We start from the raw sequence: 20,042 nt of genomic DNA on the forward strand, positions 1-20,042 counted from the left end.
ATGGACACCATGATCTCTGTAGAATACGTCAGAATTCTGTTCCATTTCCTCCTCATTTTGCATGCAAAATCACTCCGTATGTTTGGTCTTTCTCGAGATTATAATAGCTCAACTCTCATATTCCATTGTAGTCCTTCCCACTTGGGTTGCTTAACCTCTCTGCTCACAATGAAAGTTAGTATAGCTTAGTAACTAAGAAGTTGAACTAAAAATAAGAAAACCTTTGTTATTATCAATGATAATTTGAATCTGGCCTCTGCCATTAACTTTAGTAGATGGCCTTAGGTAACCCTTTCCTTCCCACCACTCTTACCCTCTTTGCATCTCGGTCCCATTATTTGTAGCTGGACAGTTCAACATGGTCCAAAGATACAGTTGCGCATTATCATCACCATCAGTGTTGTTATTGTTACAGGAAAAAATGTATGTAATACATCAGTAGCTAGTGATAACTCCAAAACATGTACTTGACTATCACCATTCTGTGTCTGATGAGGTACTCCAAGAAGTTGTTGGAGACTCAATTCAGCCCAAGGGCTGAATTAAATTTCAGAGAAGCTCCTGGGGGTTTCATGCAGTAGTTCTCAGGGCCAAGGGCAGAAACAGTGAAGCCAGAGTTGCAGAGGCAGGACTGGAATGCCAGGATATGCTTGCTTAAAGCTCTTACTGCCACTAATTAAGCCTTGGGAGAAGTATTTTGTGGTTTTGGAGTAGGCGGAAACAGCAAGCACCACCACTTCTCTGCAAAAGCTGGGAAGTCACTAGAAAGGACAAGTACCAAAGGGCTGGATTTCACTCCCCCAACCATGTAATAGACAGCAATCCATGAATACTTACACCTTATATAACTAGGTTAGCATGGAAAGTGCTGTGGTACTTTTGGTTTGTGTATTTCTTAACTGTGGAATGCAGAGACTGTAGTAAGTATTCAATGTGCATTGTTTGTACTCATCTTTCCTGTTTTGTACAGGCAAATACCCGCTTTCTCCAACAGTCAACATGCCCCAGGATGACATGGTCATTATAGAAGACGATAGACTGCCAGTACTACCTCCACATCTTTCAGACCAGTCATCGTCCAGTTCCCACGATGATGTGGGCTTTGCAACAGTGGATACTGGAGCCTGGAGTAAACCAGCAATTAGTGAGTCCACAGAATGGTAAGGTTTATGCCCACATGAAGTTATTCTCTGTATATCAGACACTTGGGGAACAATCCTATACATGCTTAAACAGACTACTGTCCTGCAACTCCTAGAGTTTCCAGCAAGCCACACTGGGAGTTGTGTGGGGGAAGGGGGGTGTTCCTAAACATGCATTACATTGAACCCTAATGTGCCTTTGACTCCTGTACTTTTCATCACTGGGTGATGCAGAGAGCTTCTCTTTAAAAATGGCCTTCCTAGCCCCACTCCTGAGTTGTTTGTCCCTGTCTGGGAAGCAGAGCAGAAGAGAATTATGGGAACTTTCCCCTGACAATGATGCAAAGAGATGCTTGTTCGAAGCTACACTGCCAAGGATGCTTTGGAGTTGTGTTTACTGCACAGCATCCTTCCCTACCCTGCATAAAAAAGTCTTTTGAAAGTGGGGTAGTTGCTGGCATTTTATGAGGGTAGCTTGTGGCATGGCTTGGGGCTCTGTTCTTCAAAGACAAAAATATCCATGCAAGAAGCACAGGATGGACTTGGATATCTAAAGGACTGACTCCTTCCATACTGAACCCATCCACTAACTGCCAGATCACTGGAGGCCTTTCTTCCTCCAGGTATCCCCATTACTGGAGCGGGCACTTATGGGGAAAAAGGCCCTTTCCTGTCCTGATTACAAAACTCGATGCCTACTCAGGTGTGCTTGGCACCTCCCTTGTTATCTTTTAGGTACCAGGCATAGGCCACCTTGTTTTCTCCTGTCTTTCCTTTCATAGTCTTTGATATTTAAGACTCCTTTCAATTTTCCTTTGCTGCTTGCCAATGTTTTATATGGATTTTTACTGGCTCATGGTAAGTTTTAACTACTGGTTTAATGTAGCCATTGCCAGTTGCTGCCAGTTCATTTCAGCTTGCCAGTCTACCCAATGAGTGTTAGCATAAAGGCATTGCAGTTTTCTGCACAAGGGTGTTAATTAGCAATATCTGCTTTTGGTTTCATTGCAGAATTGAGTTCCAAGCACTACACATAAAACATTTCTTTTCCTGCTTTGGCTTTCATAATTTCCTGGTGACACTGTGGTATAACAGTGTAGTGAAAGTATACAAGTGGAAAAAGCATTCTCTTACAATTAATGACTAAATTTCCCTTCCTCTAAAAAGCTTGCCCGAAAGTATTGCTTAGACAGAGAAGCAAAATTGTAGGGTCACAATATCATCTCACGAACCTGTAAACAACCTTGAGTAGGGAATGACGATCACACAATAAATGTCTCATGTAGAAAAGCCCCATGTAGAAGAAAGTTATCAGCACCTTTACCTACCAACAATCGTCTCCTGTCTGGCAATATTGCCTGCAATCCTTTCCTGCCGCAGGGGATTTTCTTCTTGGAGAGGGCATATTTGCAATGGTTCTAAGGGATCTAGGTGGAAAAGTGCTTGCTCTGTACATGTTGAAGCATGCACAGAAGGATGAAACCTTCTCTTCAAGGGAAAGGTGTAAATGTCAACTTCTGAATTACCTTATATGTGCTGTGCATAAGCATACAGATGATCACTCAGCAAATGCTGCATGTAGACAAGCAAACTTTTAAAATACTTTGTATGCAGTGGATCAATGTAAATAAAATTATCATTGTTTAGATTTCTTTCTTCACCTACAAAGATACCTACAAATTTTGGTTTGTAGGACTTTTCATTCTGTTGAAGCTGTGTGCGTGCGTGCGTGCGTGTTGGAAGAAGTAGGGGGAGGTAGTTGTTTTGGTTTGGCTTGTTTACAATGATCTGCAGAATAAATATTGCCTAATTTTTAGGTAGTGCAGTCTGCACTAATCCAAGACAAGGACATTAATTTGTAAACCTTGTAATTATGTTCAGCAATAAGCAAAATAAAAGACCTCTCTCTGGAACCCCCTGCTAGGGCTGTGATGATAATTAACACAAGCAGGTTGACGTATGAGAATTTTCCACGTCCCACACTCTCCTGGGTTTGGTATAACTGCGTCAGCAATATCTTAATAAGAATTAGCACCAGCAAGTGTCTCTTTGTTTGAATTTGCATGAGTCAGCTATTTCTTAATATCAGTGTGGGTTTGTGTTTGGTGGCATTGCTTTATTTTGTCTTTAAAGTTTTTAATTGTTATCTTAAAAGCCATTTCTTTCTCCATCACATGTGATTTTTCTCCTCCTTGCCTATTTCAAAGAAGCACAATTGTAATTTAAATTCTTCAAATGCCCAACTTTGTCTTTGTGTGAGAAAAGGCTTTAAAGCTAAAAATTTTGGGTGGGGGGGGTGATACTGAACAGCACTCAAAATTCCATGTAATAGCTCATGTTGATGTGGATTTTTCCAGTTGAGTGTGGTAAGAGAACCACAGCAGAATGCAAAAACCCATTTGTAGATGCTTTTATGTCTACTGCAGTAGAATATTTTCTATCTCATGCATTTGCTCACATGGGAAGAAAGAATGAACAGCTATTAAGAATCATTAGATTTCTACTGCAACTACTTTTATTTTTGTCCTTCCAAGGGCAGAGATGCCATTACAAAAAGAAGCAAATCAGTTTGGAGCCTTACTTGTGTTGACTTCATTTTATTTGTTACAAAAAATAAACTCCATAAAATAAAATAGAATAAATAGCAGTTGGGAATGGATTTTTTTTATTAATTTCCTGCTGCTAATGGACAAAGGAAGGCTTGTAAAATGAAGGTGTATTCTGTGAGTTTGCTGGAAGGCACCAAGGGGTGAAGCTAAGAATATGGACGAAGGGTTATCCAAACAAGAATGGCAGCTGTTCTGAATCATGGTCGAAAATGTAAGCTTTTTCCAGGCTGACAATATCTCCCTAATCCTTGATGAAAATGTTATGAAAACAAAGGGACAATGAGACAGGATTAATAAGTGGAATTTTAATAACATTGAGGGTCACAATACGGTTACATTCTTTAAAGAGTCAAATGTCGTTCCAGGAGCCTTAGTTATTATAATACATTTTGCTGCTTGTTGGTTTTATGAATTACAATAATAATAGACAAAGTGACTTTAACATCATTCTGAAATATTAAGCACAGCTATTTGGGACTGTTACTCAGCTATACTGAATGATTTTTCAAAGTGCTTTCCATTTATGCTTTTTAAGGTTTTACAACAAATCGTTCTACTTAGTAAAATGCAGTGCATCTCATCACTGTATTGAATAGTACAGTTTGGTAAATCCTGCCCATGAAATAGAAAGGTACCCACTAGGAGCAGGATCTTTTTAGTCCTTCGTTATAGGATGCCACTCTGGGACAGTCAGTCTGGCCCTGGACCTTCTAATCTGGGAAGGTGTTTCCATGAACATCTCTGTCCTGCTGAGTACCATCAAGGTGCAGCTAACTGGCAAAATGAATCATTAAAAAAAATTTGTGTAGCTAATTGGTGGACCTGAAGCTCCTGCTTGACTTGCTGTCTCCTCTGTTCCTGTGGCCCTGGGGGTAATAAGGATGCGTCTGAGAGTGTGGAGTGAAGAGAGATGCTGTGGATAGCTGCTACTCCTCTGAGAAGACTCCGTGTTCCTGGTCTAGGCAGAACTGAACCCTGAAAATGAGCGTGGCACAACCCCTTCAGTTCAACAGAGTAAAACTGGTCTTGGTCACATCCATAAGCTGTATTAGTAAATACTACAGAAGAAATCTTTCATTTAATGCTACATGTACCTCAAAACTACTTCCTGGCCACCAAGTGAGGTTGCTCACAGATGATCTGTGCAATGCACAATCTATAAGAAGTATTTATCTGAAATATTTCTGTATCACCCTTCATCACATGGATTTCCAGTGCAGTGTGCAGTACCAATAAAAATACTTTAAATACATTTCAGAGGTGTTGGAATTCGTTTTTAAAGTGCTTGAAGCTTCTTTTGCTCAGATCATTGGGTGCCCATTGGATTTCATCCATTCTAAAAATCACCCAAAGAGAGCAGAACAGGGCTAATTTGTGGGGTATGCAGAAGACCTGTCCCAAGGTACAAACAAAATTTTTCATTCATTTTAAGGTTACTTTTAGAAGCACCAAAGTCCTGTTAATGTTAGTGGTGAATCCCATGGGTGCAGAGGTGGGATGGCCCTGTTGGACACTGCCCAGAAAAGTAAATATCCATGGGATTCACTTGGGCTTTGTAGTGATTAAAAATGTGTTCCTATTTAAAAAACAGGGTGTTTCAGACTTAAAGGTGCTTCTCATACAGTTCAGTGTTCTCTGCATGGTTCTTTAGGTGCAGAACATACAAGCTCTGAAAAACGCGTCTGATGGCGGCCCTCCAGTTGTGTTGACCTTTGACCAGCAACTCCAGTCAGCTTCACTTTTGGCTGTGCTGGCTGGGACTGGGGCTAATGGGAGTAGTAGTCCAATACATCCCAAGGATCACAAATTCCCTACTCCAGCTTCAAATCACATTCATCCCACTGCCCTCCTCAGGGAGATCAGGGTAGCATACACTGGAAGCAATAAACCAATCTAAGCAAACTGTAGTAAACAACAAAACCCAGAGCAGTGAAAATATTTAAGAAAGATCAAGAGCGTGATTGAATTATTTTTTGTTTAACTTCCTTCCAATTGCAAGTGTGAGGGGGCCATGTAGGGATTCAGTTCCAGAAGTGATGGAAGCTAACATAAACAAGTGCCTTATCACACATTACCATTTTATGAACAAACAGCAAGAAGGGCCTTTGTAAAATACCTTTCCGTTTGAGGGCAGGATTTTTGGGAGAAGGCAGTCCTTCTGAGTTTAGTTAGCTTCAAAGTAAAGATATGCCAGTTGAAACACACACTTCTATATCTTTGCATGTGCATTTTCTTCCACCTGGAATTACCACTTCTGTAGCTTAGTTGTAGTTGCTTTTTTCAGGTACACACTGCAATTTGTGCAGCAAGAAAGACACACTTAACATCAGAGACTGATGTTCAAATCCCTACTCAGTTGTGAGATCTATGGGTGACCTCGGGTCAGTCCCTTTCTCTAAACCTTACTTACCCCACAGGGTTATTGTGAGGAAAATGCACTGTTTTCACTTTACCTTTCAAGCTAACAATCTCCCTAAAGTAGTTTATACTAATGAAGTAAAATAATCATAAAAATGTCTAGTTAACCCCTCCTCCCTCCCAAAAGCAATTCACAATAGACAAAACCTGTAATTTCAGCTCAGGTAAAAGTTTTGAAACAGTGACTTAACTAACATTATTATAAACCATCAGGGACGAGCAGGATGCATGAGATGGAATGTCAAAGCCTATTTTAAATCCTGGATTGTAGGGTCATTCACACTTTTGTGGATGAATAATGACATAGATCTGGGGCCACCACTGAAAGGTCCCCTCCTTAGCTCCGGCAGCCTAACTAGCAGGCATTGGAGGAGGTGTACTCGAAGTGCACAGGCCGAGTCATATAGGTCAAGGTGGTCCTTCAAATACAAAGGCACTTACCTAGGAAAAGTAACGAGACACATCTTGCTTGTTCTCAGTGTTACGGAAGACTGATGCTGCATGCAGATGTTTTGTTTCATGACTGTGATGGATGTACACTTTGGTAATCTTGTCTTTCCTCCTTCCCTGACAGCACTCTGAGTCCAGATGTTGATCCAGTGCTTGCCTTCCAGCGAGAGGGATTTGGACGCCAGAGCATGTCAGAAAAACGCACAAAGCAGTTTTCAGATGCCAGCCAGTTGGACTTTGTTAAGACACGGAAATCCAAAAGCATGGACTTAGGTATTGAATTTAACACCCCCAGCCCTGACCATGGTGTTGTATTTCAACAAGTTTCTCCAGGTTGCAATTACAGTGTTTGTTGTTTCATGATGAAGTTTATATTACTGGTTTTACCAAACAGTTGCTTTACTCATGCAGCTGGATTCAATATGTGGCATGAAGAATTCTTAATATGCATTATGTGTGTCTGTGCAATTTTAATTTTAGATGTTTTAAACCTTATGTTTATGCAGATGCATGTTATAGCTTACAGTTTAGTATATGGTCCTCTGTGTGCATGTGATTAGGTGCTTTTCAGAAGTGGAAATAATCCCCAAACAACTAACTTCTGATAGTTGGGGCATGGATAAGTTTCCCTTATACTTTGTGACTGTAGTGTAACTCTAACCACCTTGGTATACTTGGCTTTTGTGTCTCCTACAGTGGTCCAACCATGCAAGTGACAATCAGATGTACTTCAAAGTCAGCCCATTATTTTCAGTGAGACTTACTGTGGAGGACTCCAGGTCTCGAACCAAGCATCTCATGACTGGATGCTGGGAATTAGTAATCAACCCAGAATTGTAGCCATTGCTCACAGTGCAGAAGGAAGTAAACGTGTATAACATCTTCGAAAGTCCTTAAAATTGGCAGGCAATATGAAACCTTGGATTTGCACATCAGGCATACATCATCGGCATCATCGTTATTTACATTTCTATACTGCCCGTAGCCAAAGCTGTCTGGGCAATTCACAACAGGATATAAAAACAATAAAATGCAATACATAAAACAGCACTTAGAACATTTAAACTAATTAAAATAGCATTCAATCATATTAAAATACATTAAAATGAAATAAAAAGACCCAACCAAAAAGGGCACCTGGGTAAACCCATTTGGCCCCTTAATGACCAGGGAAATCTTTAAAGGCCTCCACAGAGAGGGCTGTCCTAACCTGTTGCCAGGTGGATTGTAGCAGGGAGGTTGTTCTAGAGATGGGGGACCATCACAGAGAAGGCCCTCCTCCTAGTTGCCACCCTCTGAGCCTCTCAAGGGGTTGGCACCCAGAAGAAAGCCCTAGAGTGTAGTGTCATTAGAGAGCTGGTCAGCAGCTGGTACCACCTGCTTGCTACTCCAGATTCCAGGTGATGGCCTTTCCCAAGCCCTGGTTACAGCTCTAGTCTTGACCCTGGTTCCAGATCAAGTTTTCCAATCCACTTTCATCCCACCGCCCTCCTCAGAGCCTCATGGTCATTTAAAGACAAGATGAATTGTGAGAGTCCATTGCATCAGATGCAGAAAGTAGAATTTAAGGGGTTGGTACTGTGGGAAGATGGGGAGCAAGACAAAGAGGGAAATAAGTCAAACTAAAGCATTGTAAAAACAAAAAACAGACAGAAAGCCTTGTAAGTTGCCTTGGGATCCTTGTGCAAGATGAAGAAAGAATAGTTGTAGCAAGAGGAATGGTACAAACAAGTACTGAAAGAAGACACTCATTAATTTCAACTACTGCTTCAGCCTATGACTTAATTGCTTCTTGTAGCAGGTTTACTTTCTGGACAACACAGCACAGCTATGCATAGAAATGGAATAGAAAGCCTTCTAGCTGTGGGATGGAATATTGATGCAGTAAATAAAATAAATATCAGCTGAAATCATCAGGTGGTATTAGCACCTGCGTGCTCCCCCTTATCAACCAGACCTGTTGACAGCAGCAGGTTCTACAACCTGAACTGTCAGGCTTTGCTCCAGTTAGATTTTGTTTCAAACCTTCAGACAGCAATGGGCACCTACAGGATTAACAACTGGCCTTCTGAAAACAGTATCACCTAGAAAAGATTGGCAAGGTCAGAACTGGCAAAACCAAAAGCCTGTCTAGTCCAGCATTGTGTTTGCATAGAGACCAAAAGCAAAACCCACAACCAGGATGTGAGAACAATTTTGCATTCTCCCGCTTATGTTCCTGATCAGTGGGTTTTGAGAGAGAGATTGCTTCTGAGCTGAAGTTAATAGATAGCTGTTATGGCTAGCACCATTGATAGTCTTGTCCTCCATGAATTTGTCTAGTCTTCTTTGAGAGCAGCCCCAAATTGGTGGCCATCTTGTGGTAGCAGATTTCATCTTGTGGTAGCAGATTCAATAGTCTGACTATACAGTGTGGGGAGAAATATGATACTTGCTTTTATCTCTCTTGAATTTTCCATCACATAGCTTCACTGACCCCAGGTTATAGGATTTTGAGAGAAGGAGAGAAATTTCACTTCCCATCCCTGCTCTCTAGACAATCCATAATGTAGTCATGCAGGGTTCATCTATTCCAGGACCTTTCAAAGTGAGGACAAAGGGCAAAGTAGTGAAAAGACAGCAGTAGTGGTGTCAAATTGCTATGCAGATCACAAATTAAGACAAGATGCAATCAAATCAGTATAAGATCTAATCAGAGTGGGTGAGTGGCTACTAGTGCTGGATAATGTAAATAAACATCTCAAGAGAGAGAATTACTCTCTGCAGTGAGGCAGTCCACCTGGAGACCTAGTTTTGCAATGTCAGATTTGGTGATGTGCAAGTTCATGCCAGAGTCTCTCCATTTTAAATGTTTGATGGAGTATGGAAACTTAAAGTTCTGTTGCAGAATGTTCTGGGCTTAAATTATGGCATACAGTTGCTTTGCATTAGCTTTTGCTCTAGTCAAGGTGGAAGAAGTGCCATGTCTTACTAATCTTAGCTTGTACCTCATTAACAGACATGCAGCTGAGCAAGCCTTTGATGGTATCGGATATGTTCTTTCATCTGTAATATTGTTGAGCGAAGCAGATACAGGGACTGAGGCTTGCTGTGAAGGCTTGTTTCTTGGTGTGAGTCTATGTTTGGCCCATTCAGAGACTGTGCAGGGCTAAAGACCAAGCTTGGCTTGCCTCCATTTCTCCCCTCCTATTGCTTCAGCATTCCAGGAAGGAGTGAGGTAGGACACCACCGAGAAGCAGTGCATCCAGACCACAGAACTACTATATAAACAGTAAAAGGAAGACAGAGAGGAGAGTCAGGAAACTCCAGAGAGCTGGAAGTCCAAATGGTAGTGTCTGAATACTTTGTTTCCTGGGAATTGTTGCAGATTGCATGCTAGGAGACAGATTTATTGGGGAGGAGGGATAGTAAAGGCTTTGGATTCCCTGATGAGTTAGCCATCCCTAGGCTGGGGTGGAGGCCAGAAAATACTTATCTCTCCCCAGGTTAGCAGAGATAATAAAGTGACTCTCTGGGGTCTTATCAATATAGGTGTTTATACCATGTCCATTGATGGTAGGCAGGCTGTAAGCAAGTGTAGATCACCCTGTGGCAGAGAAAGTTTACTTCCAAAATGGGCCATTATTGGAGATCTCTCCTTGCCATATGGTCCAATATCCTGCCTTCCTCAGGAGCAGTCCCATGGATCAAGGATGAGTGGTGAGGCTGCCCAGCAGGGAAGACAGCAGGAGTGATACCATTACACCAGTGGCTGGTCCACGCCACAGTGTCGCCTTCTAATCCCCACTTCCCTGTACAATTCTCCGGATGGTCTTGAACCCATCGCTATCAACCAATCCGACCAAACTACATGACAGCATGGTTGTGAGGATAAATATAGAGAGCTATATCTTGTAAGCTATGTCCAGCAATTTGGAGGAAGGGCAGGCTAAAAATGTGATAACGCAAAAACAAATTATTTGTTATTTATCACATTTCTGTCCCATCCTTGCAGTGTTGTTCTGAGGTCATTGGGGTGCTCGTTGGAGGGATCAGTAACTCTTCTGAGCATGTTGTGAGAAGGGTGGGATAATGTTGTTAAAGAAATAAATATAATATAGATATGATATAGCATGAGTATGTGTAACATACATATAGAGTCCATTTCTATATACATTGGTATTTATATGTATATTTGTACTGTATTGCCCAGAAATTGAACCTGCTGCATGGTATTTTCTGTAGCCTGTTGGTGTCAAAACCATTATTTCCTCTTTTCTTTTCCATGTCACATATTGTTCTGTGGTCCACATGTCATGGCCATTTCATGCATTCTATGAAGTAAACTCTGCTCATGTTAAAGTAAGCCAGAAGCCCAGGAAAGTCCTGTGGGTCTAAGAACTTCTGATGAGCAGTGCCCCTCATTGAAACAAGCATTAATAGGAGCAATGGCCTTGCTTTTCTGAAAGCTGAAACAGGATACACTCAAATCAGCAATGAACTATATTAACACAAACAACATCCTTTTGATGATAATGAGCAGTTTGTTCACACTTTAGGAAAAACAATCGTTTTGTAAGGATGTCCCACAATAGGAGATCTTTTTAGGAAGGCTCACCTCTTAGTGGTTTATGGCCAGTTGCCATCCCCATTGTGTATGGGAATAGTACTAGTAGAATCAGGAGTACACAACTTCAGAAGTGAGGCCCAAATCTGGCTTTCCACAGTTCTCCGTCTTCTATGACCACCAATTGTTTAGTGGTTCTTGGCTTTCGTGCAGTTCCACTCTTCTCCATTCCTATTGGCTAACATGTCCCCTCTATGACTTCGTGCCAGTGAAAGCTACGCTGAAATAGGCTGATCATTTAGCCCTGCCCCTTTTGTGTTTGGTCCCCCCCATAATTGGAGGAGGGGCCCTGAGAGCCTTTGCGGCCTTTGGGTGGCATTGAACACTCCAATATATATTTTCAGAATGGTGAGCATTTCTGAAGTAGGGGGAAGTGAGAACTAACCTTGCACTTCTGCATGCCTGACAGGCTCAGAGATGGCTATAAATGAGGCATAGCCACAATCATTTGATGACTCGTTTTAACAGAATAGTCCAGATTAAGCATTTCTAACCAAGCCTTCCACCTATATTTTTATTCCATTCACTAGTTCCTAGACTTGGATATGTGTGTTTTTTTAAGTCTAAGAAAATGTAGAATTTATGTAAAGAAAAGCTGGTGGGGCTTTTAAAACACAAAGTACCACTTTGACGTGTTGGTGACTTACCTGTGCAAACTGTAATAAACTGGCATGTGAATGTAACACGTTATACTCGCCTGTGATGTGGAAATGACTGACCCAGTGCATGACAGTTGCTAGGTTTGTTGCTGGGGCTCGGTTTTGCCCAGGCGATATTTCCTGCATAATGCTGCATATCTGCATGAGGAGTAATGTTGCCAGTGTCTTCTAACTTAAAAGAGAATGTAAACAGTGGATGCATGTGGGGATGTGGGCACTAACAGGGCTAACCATTATACATTTACCTTTTAACAGTAGCTGACGAGACTAAGCTCAGTACAATGGATGGCCAGAAAACAGGTAAGAATTGACTGTAGGGTGGTTGCCATAGAAACCTTGGTCACAGCAGCTTATCACAATTACAGAACTGCCAATCACAGTGCATGGAAAATAATATATCAATAGTTGCATGATTCTCTTTTTGTTGCAATAACTCCAATATTATGAAATGCAATGATTAATTTACAATACTGTAGACCAGACATTTCAAGGATGAGGAAAATGACATGTGGAAAAGTGAATCTAGGTCTTCAGTACTCTAAATATAGTTCTTAAAAGACATAATCATTTCCTCCAGCTTTTTGGGTAGTGTGTCCTTTATGTATGTCTAGACCTAGAGCAAAGTGCTTTAAGAAATTCTGAGTATTTATCTACAGGCACTGTTAATGCCAGACTTCTCAATTGTGCTTTTAACCACAAAGTTCCATTGTCCTTGGATTTACCCCTAAATGGAGCTTCCATCTTTGCAACAAGTAGGCAATCAGGTAACGGGAGGCTGCCAGTTAGGCTGTTTGCCAAGTTTTCCCTTTTCCTGGTCAGGAATTAGAACAAAAGAATCTAATAAATAGAATGCATGCCAGAAGCCATGCATTGGAGGCACTTTGTTTGCTGTCTAATGGTCATGGCGCTGGTTTCGAAAGCATGAATTTATTAGCAATTAAAATAATGCACCAGCTGCAATTATAAGTCTTTATAATTTATTAATGCAAGTTAACTTTTGACCTTTGGAATGTTGTTTTAATTAGGGTCGATCTGGAGGACACAGTAACATTCCATTCAGAGAAACAGTGACATTACTCAGTTCTAATTAGGGACGACTCACCTTTGAATCCTGAAAATGTTACTTCTTTCCAGCATGACTAATTGAAGAGGGCATTGGTTCTTAATGCCTTTTTTGTTTTTGGCTCTCTTTTCAATCACACTGGGAAGCATAAATATTCTACTAGAAAAGTATATTTAGAAGAACTGGTGGCATTCAAGCATTTAGGAAGCAACTGGAGTAGCTTGGAGATTTTAGTAAGCGAGCTGTCACAGTAGCTTGCAGTGGCTTGCATGCATACATTATATGCCGAGATTAGTCTCGTTAAGTGGCATTTATCAAAGCACGTGGAGTTTAAATGTGCATCATTTTATAGGACTGCTGGAGCTCTGCAAAACTAGATTTCTCTTAGTCAGTCCTGAGCTGGCAGGCGTGTGTCTAAGTAAAATGCCAATACAACAGCAATTAATTTTCTTTTTCTTCTTGATCCCACACATTTCTGTTGTGTTTATGCCTGCAAGACATAACATTCTAGTTTTATGATGCTGTGCTCATTGGAATATCCATCCTGAATACTTGACATGCCTAAAGAGACAGGGCAGTGTCCAAAAAGAGACGCATGCTAATGTAAATGAAATTGTGGTGGCGTAGGGGGCATCAAGCACATCTCCGGTAATGAGGTTTCCCATCATTCCAGCTACGGCTATTGGTGCCTCACATCTTATTGGGCACTGCTGTAACTTTTTTGGTATAATGTATAGCATAGAATGCTGGCTGGGCTCTGTTTTCAAAATCCCATGATGTCTCCCCTGCGTTCTTCCCAGATCTTCCTTGATTCGGCCTAATTTCACATTTTCTAGGCTCTCTGCTCTTATCTATTTCTTATCCCAAGAAACAGATGGATCAAGCATTGATCACATTCTCCCTGATTTCCTCTGCTTTTGTACACAGGTCTCTTAGTTGCAGCAAGCCTAGTTAGCTCCAGAGCCCTTCAAGTTCAGGCTGTCAGCACTCACGAAGAGGTCTTTGCACTGACTATGCACAGCGTAAGAGAAATGACCAGTTGCAGTTTACAGAACACACGTTTTTAGTTTTATTTCTGAGAAAGCAAATTATTCCATGTGGAAGTGTCTGTTAATAGCCCTGAAGACACATTTGGATTACAGGGCAATGACCCTAAGCCACAAACCACCTGGGCCGTGCAAAATAAATATTTAGTGGTTCTTTTCTTTAAAAACAAATGATTTTTTTCTTTTTTCTTTGGTTTGATGAAGAGCAGATTTTCATTTGACTTTTCAAGATTTCCTGTTGTCAAACGTTGGGATACTGAACAAAATTGTGTTCTATCATTTTTTTAAGAAATAGCAACTTAGGTCATAAAAGACAAATACATCATATATGTGGTAAAACATTTTTCACTGAAATGTATAAACTGCAAACCATGGAACAGATTTACATTGGCAGAGTAAACTGTTTAAAAACTCCAGTTGGGTTTAACTGTATTGACCTCAAATGGGAAAGTAAGTTTCTCACCAGGACAGAATCTCACTCTAATAGATTTAAAAATTATTTTTCTTTCTTCAGTTTATCTGAATGGCCTAATCCTTGCCAGTATTTACAGTTCATTCCAAAGGTCAGAAATATATTCAGTAGCAATTGAGAGTTGCTCATTTGTTCAGCCTTAAGCATACAGCAACTATGATGGGTTATTCCATATTCACCTTGCCATAATGTTAACAGTAGTTCTCTGAGAATGAAAAAGCTTATTAAAATAACATGAAGTACCTGATAGACATTCATCAGTGTGTGTGTGTGGAGGGGGAGTCGATGATCTTTTTTACTAATTGACATAATTGGAGTTTTAAAATTTCACCCCCAAGTCAACATGCTACCTCTTTATCATGTAGGGTAAACTATTAAACAGAACAGCTTATTTAGAAATATGTATGTATCAACACTAATGATCTAGTTTCACTGAAACTACTGAGACCAGTGTAGCAAAGGAAAAATCTCCCCAAGCTTCAGGATCCAAAACATTTGCTTCAGCGGAAGACTAATGATCAGCTTCGGCTAGATTTCAGTGTAGCTAGAACGCTCTGGGCATGATCTGTGGTTAATGGTTTATAAATACAGTCCTGCATGTGAAATCCCCAGTCTGAAGTACTAAACATGAGCATTGCCTGATGGTTACCTGTGGTTCTGCCAATTTTCTTGGCCATGTTGGGGCATGAGGAAATTGCCTCGCCCGACAGCCACAGACTTTGCTGGACACTTTTCAGTGAGAACAACTGAACAATTGAAACAACTGAACTGAAACAATTAGGTGTTTGCCTAATCTGTCAAAAGAGCATAGAGGTAGTGAGGACAGTAGTAGTTGATACAGTCTGAGACAGCAGACCGAAGGAGACATTGTTGGAGAAAGGTTTGGCTCCAGCTGCAATGACTTCACCATATCCCATGGAAGATTCCTCCACCTCATGTACATCTGCTAAGAAGGAATCCCACTGAGTGACAGAGGCAGCTTCTTGGTCAGACTTTAGTGGCCAAGCTAGTACTTAAGTTTCCAGTAAACCTGAAGGAAGGGGTCCATAGTGCTTCCCACCAGGATTTGCTCAGCACTTGGTGTAAGGCCAGTCTTGAAGGAAGTACCCACTTGGATCCCAGTGCACTGAATACATTGCATTGGGGTCCAAGTGAAAAATGGGAAAGTTTATACAAATGATCCCCCCTTTTGTACAAATGAAAACCTGAATATTTCACAAAGAATCAAACAAATTTATTTATTTATGAAATTCCTAACCCACCCAGTTAGCCATGTAACTCCCTGAGTAGGTTACAGCAATAAAATACAAAATGGAATAAAATACAGACTAAAATACAATATAAAACAATTACAAATAAAGACTTAAACCAAGGTAGGATGCACCACAATAATGACATACGCACAGTTAAAATACTGCATAAAACAAGGTAACAATTAAAATACCATCAAAATAAAAAGGGTTTTGACTGGCACTTAAAAGATTATAAAGAAAGTGCCAAGTGGATCTCTCTGGGGAGCTTGCTCCAGAGTTGGGGCACCACTGCAGAAAAGGCCCTTCTTTGTGTTACCAGCCTCCTTATTTCCTGAGGAAGGGGTTCCTGAGGAAGGGCCTTAGATACAGATCTAAGGTGTCAGATAGGTTCATACAAGAAGAGAAAAAAGGTGTGTTGAGGGGGGAGTAGGGGAAACTGCACAGATTAAAGCCGAAAATGGAAGGGCATCCTGGTGGGAGAAATGTTCTAATGCCTGGTAGAAATGGTGAAGATATTTTGCAGACCTTTCTGGGAGATGTCTTTCAGTGACTTAAATTCCAGTGTTGCAATTATTGTGTTGATCTCATGGAAGCCAGTGCTGTAGATTCTTTCATCAGCATGAAGGAAGTTTTATAAAAACCTTAACCAGTCCCTCTGCTTATGTGGATGACCTTATCGAGTCTCAACAGCAGCAAGTTAGGTGTCACAAAACAATTTATGTTGGTCCTATACTGACCATCAATATTGGGTCAGGCAATCAAGATATGTCGCAACTTCAGCTGGACTTTGGTAAAATGAATGATCAAGGTCAAGTTTTCATGGCATACTTGTTCTAGGGATACTCAGATGGTTACTGTGAAATAGACCTAATGCAGTGTTGGGAAGGCACTGATCTTTCAGCAAATTACCAAGGGAGAAGATCTTGGAATGTCATGGGCAAAAAAACACGAGTGTGCCGAGGGCTATATTAGAACAAGCTGGGGTCCTCTCAATTTTTCCAGCCACCCTGACCAAGTTTAGATTAAGCATTCCCAAACTGTCACCCTCAAGAGGCTTTGAATTTCAGTCCCCATAAGCCCCAGCCCAAATGGCCAATGGTTAGCAGTAATGGGAGCTGTAGTCTAGAGGGGGCCAGACTGGGGAAGGGTGATCTAAGTGCTGACATGGTGAGACATATTTACAGCATCAGCTACTGAAGCAAAGCTCTGCCATGGAGCCTGAAACTATTAGAGATTCACAGCACTTGCAGTTGGGAGAGTTTAACATATCTGTCCTCTGCTGAGATAGTCAGAGCTACCACTTCCCTGTCATTCTCGTTAGATCTTAGTCTTTATGGAGAACAGCTAATCTGTAGGGAGCTGACTGGAAAAGTGCATCCATCGTGGAGTACTGCAGAACCCATGGTATCACTCCTTGCAATCCGGGGGTGGCTGAAATTTAGCAACTTCTCAGCATTGATGTTTTTCTTTAATGGCAAGCTTTTAGACTGAGACAGGAAGTTAACATTTCTTATGAGAAATAAGAAATTTCTCATATCCACTTTTGTTGATGTGATGGATAAGAAGGATAAAAAGCATTTAGCTGAAGCAAAACAAGCAGATGTGATTCAGCTGGCCAAACAACAAAGCAGTGTGCAAAATACATAGGAGATTGTACAGGATAAATTACCACTCCTACATTGATATTTAGTTGGCATGTATAGCTGCAGGCTAAATGACACAGAATCCAAAACTGAAGTCTTATACTCTTTATTGATCAGAAAACTGAACACTATGCACATAAAAGAGATCAAGACAGCAGCCCATTCATTTGGGATAACTCCACCTAGATAGTAATTCATAAAGGAGAACTGAAATCCACTGTGTGCTTTCACAGTTATGCTGTTCACCAGCAAGGCTTGTTTTAGTCTGACTGAAACATCCATTAGTCCAGGAATCCCCAGTGGAAAGATGAAGGATACTCTACTCTCAGCAGAGTCAGGCCAGACTTAGCCCAACATCACTTTGAAATGGTTTCCATAGCTTCAAAACACTTCCTTTGATTTCAGCAATATACTTTAAATTTTCAGGGGCAAATGGCTAAAATATTCTCTGTTCATTTGTTATTCACCACTATTTAAATGTGTTATGTAATCAGCTTCTGCACTTAGTCACTTGTGCCTTGCCATCATAGCAATGGCAGGGGGAAGTTGACTGAACAAGAGAACAACTGAGTACAGGAAGGGATCATGGTGAATGAGGAGAGAGGCAACCAAGCCCCAAACAAGTATTGGAGAAGTGCAGTAGTGTGACCTTACTGAGTGGTGTGGTCATGAAGAGTGAGCACTCAAGGGCAATTACAGACCCCAAACCAAGGGCAGTTATAAACTCAAGGGCAGTTATAGACTCCAAGCAGAGGCAATGATGCTGAGGACAGTCAGAATAGGATAAAACAAGGTGCTCAGTGGTTTGACCCTGGAGAATGAAAGGAAATAATTTGGAGGTCTTGAGTTGTTTGATTGAATTGCATCTAGGTAACCAAGCATTACAAAATCATATTCCTAAGAGACAGCTAAGTAGAGGTATTCAGTACACAGCATACTATAAAGAATGCCCAGAGGTGCTATCATATACTGAAGAATGTTCAGAACTGGGCCACATTACCTATAAAGGCTCTTAATAGGCCAATTTAAAGATGACCTCTTGGCTTTTCTTCCTTGGGAGGTTACCTTGTAGTAAAGAAGATATTTGCATTTCCCCCAAGTTCCAAACCTTTGCATATCGCAGCTGGGCAACTCCTTGATTGATTATTATTATGTAATAAGCCACAGTAGAGCAAGGATGGCGAATGTGATCCAGAGATCCTCTCCATCTGGCCTGCCGTAGATATACAGGGGCTTGCTAATTTGGCTGTTACATGGAAGTGCTGCCGAGTGGTTCACCCTTATAAGTAAACAAGACTTGTCCCACTTACTTCTGAATAGGCTCAAATTCAATAGTAATTTGGGGGTTTCCTGTGCCCCCAGATTTAAGGTAGCCCCTGAGATCTTTCCTGATTGGAATTTGGCCATCATACTGAAAAAGGTTCCCCATACTCACAGAGGAAACTGACACATGTCAGTGAATTAAAATAACAATAAAGGCATGAAGCCTAATTTATCAACATCAGGAAATGACTGAATCTAGCTACCCAGGAAGCCTTTCTCAGAACAAAAGAAACATTAGCCAAGTTACCAGGAAATGCTAAACTCTGGGCTGCTTGTGCACAAAGCCAACATGGCTGAGTTTCTAAGGAATATTCCTCCCCATGGTCCTGTATCGGTGCCCTCCCTCTTTCCTGCATGTTGTTTGTATCTCTTCAATTTCTGCAAATTAGCCAGTCACCCTTCTTGGCTCAGGAGCCAGAACTGAACTTTCAAAGAGCTGTATGTGGTTCTCAAGCCACAATTTGGCCGTCCAGGGTTAGCGCACTGCCCCATTTATGTTAGGTGATGGTGAACTATGAGGAAACATTGGCAGGCTTGCTTGTATTACAAAGGATGCAACAACAGTCACTGGGCTGTAGTGATACAGATCTAAGAAAAGATATTTATGTAGGATTTGGGCTTACCTAAATATCATCAGAGAATCTTCAGTTCAAGAAAGTAACCAGAAAAGGTCCACATGTCATTTCTGCATGTAAACAAATTTTACCATGGTGTGTAAGGTTAAACGTGAAAAACTTAGGATGGAAATATTTTCACTGACCACCTAGTATTTTAAAAATTACAATGCAATGTCAACATTTATAGCATTTCTGACATTTACAACAGAACATGCACAGATGTGTCTTAGGTGCGTGCCATAAATAGGGTAATCCAGAAGAAGGTATGCTGGAACAGTGAAAGATTCTGTGCATCTTCCACCTGTAGTTCATATCATGCTGCATGTAAAAAGTTGCTGTTCACACTGCTCTGTGAGCAGAATAATCCATGGGTCATAAGGAGAAGACCCAAACCAGAGGAGAAGACCAAAAAAATCAGTGGCCATATATTTGTTGTGGTATGTGATAGCATAGATGATGTTAGAAACATCCGTAGAATAAACACTTGCCTATGCGAGTTCAGGCCACAGTCAGTTGGTTTTTAAAGTGACATTAGACTCTTTGTTTATTTTTGTAGGATATGCAGTTTCATGAAGCTAGTAATGTCTCTATTCCCGTATCTAATCCAGCAAGACTGACTTTGCCTTCTAAACATTTCAGGCTCGCTTTGATTTTCCTCATTGGATTGTTAGTGAGCAATAAATGTCCTGCATACCAGACAGGAGGACAATGAGTTAATTATGCTTGTGAAATGCATTTTTT

General features: G+C 41.0%; 1 protein-coding gene across 5 annotated transcripts in view; it reads left to right on the forward strand.

The window, feature by feature from the left end:
- Positions 1–20,042, forward strand: part of PARD3 (par-3 family cell polarity regulator) — a 592,893-nt gene that overhangs the window by 387,062 nt on the left and 185,789 nt on the right. For 4 of the 5 annotated variants that reach the window (XM_044425071.1, XM_044425073.1, XM_044425074.1 and 1 more), the window contains 3 exons: positions 971–1,160; positions 6,744–6,892; positions 12,140–12,184. In XM_044425071.1, coding sequence (XP_044281006.1) covers positions 971–1,160; positions 6,744–6,892; positions 12,140–12,184 — 384 coding nt within the window. The remainder of the gene's footprint in view (positions 1–970; positions 1,161–6,743; positions 6,893–12,139; positions 12,185–20,042) is intronic. The other variant, XM_044425072.1, reaches the window with a different exon arrangement.

This window comes from Varanus komodoensis, unplaced genomic scaffold, assembly GCF_004798865.1.
Source record: "Varanus komodoensis strain SLA01 unplaced genomic scaffold, ASM479886v1 scaffold15, whole genome shotgun sequence".
In the NCBI taxonomy this organism is placed as follows: domain Eukaryota; kingdom Metazoa; phylum Chordata; class Lepidosauria; order Squamata; family Varanidae; genus Varanus; species Varanus komodoensis.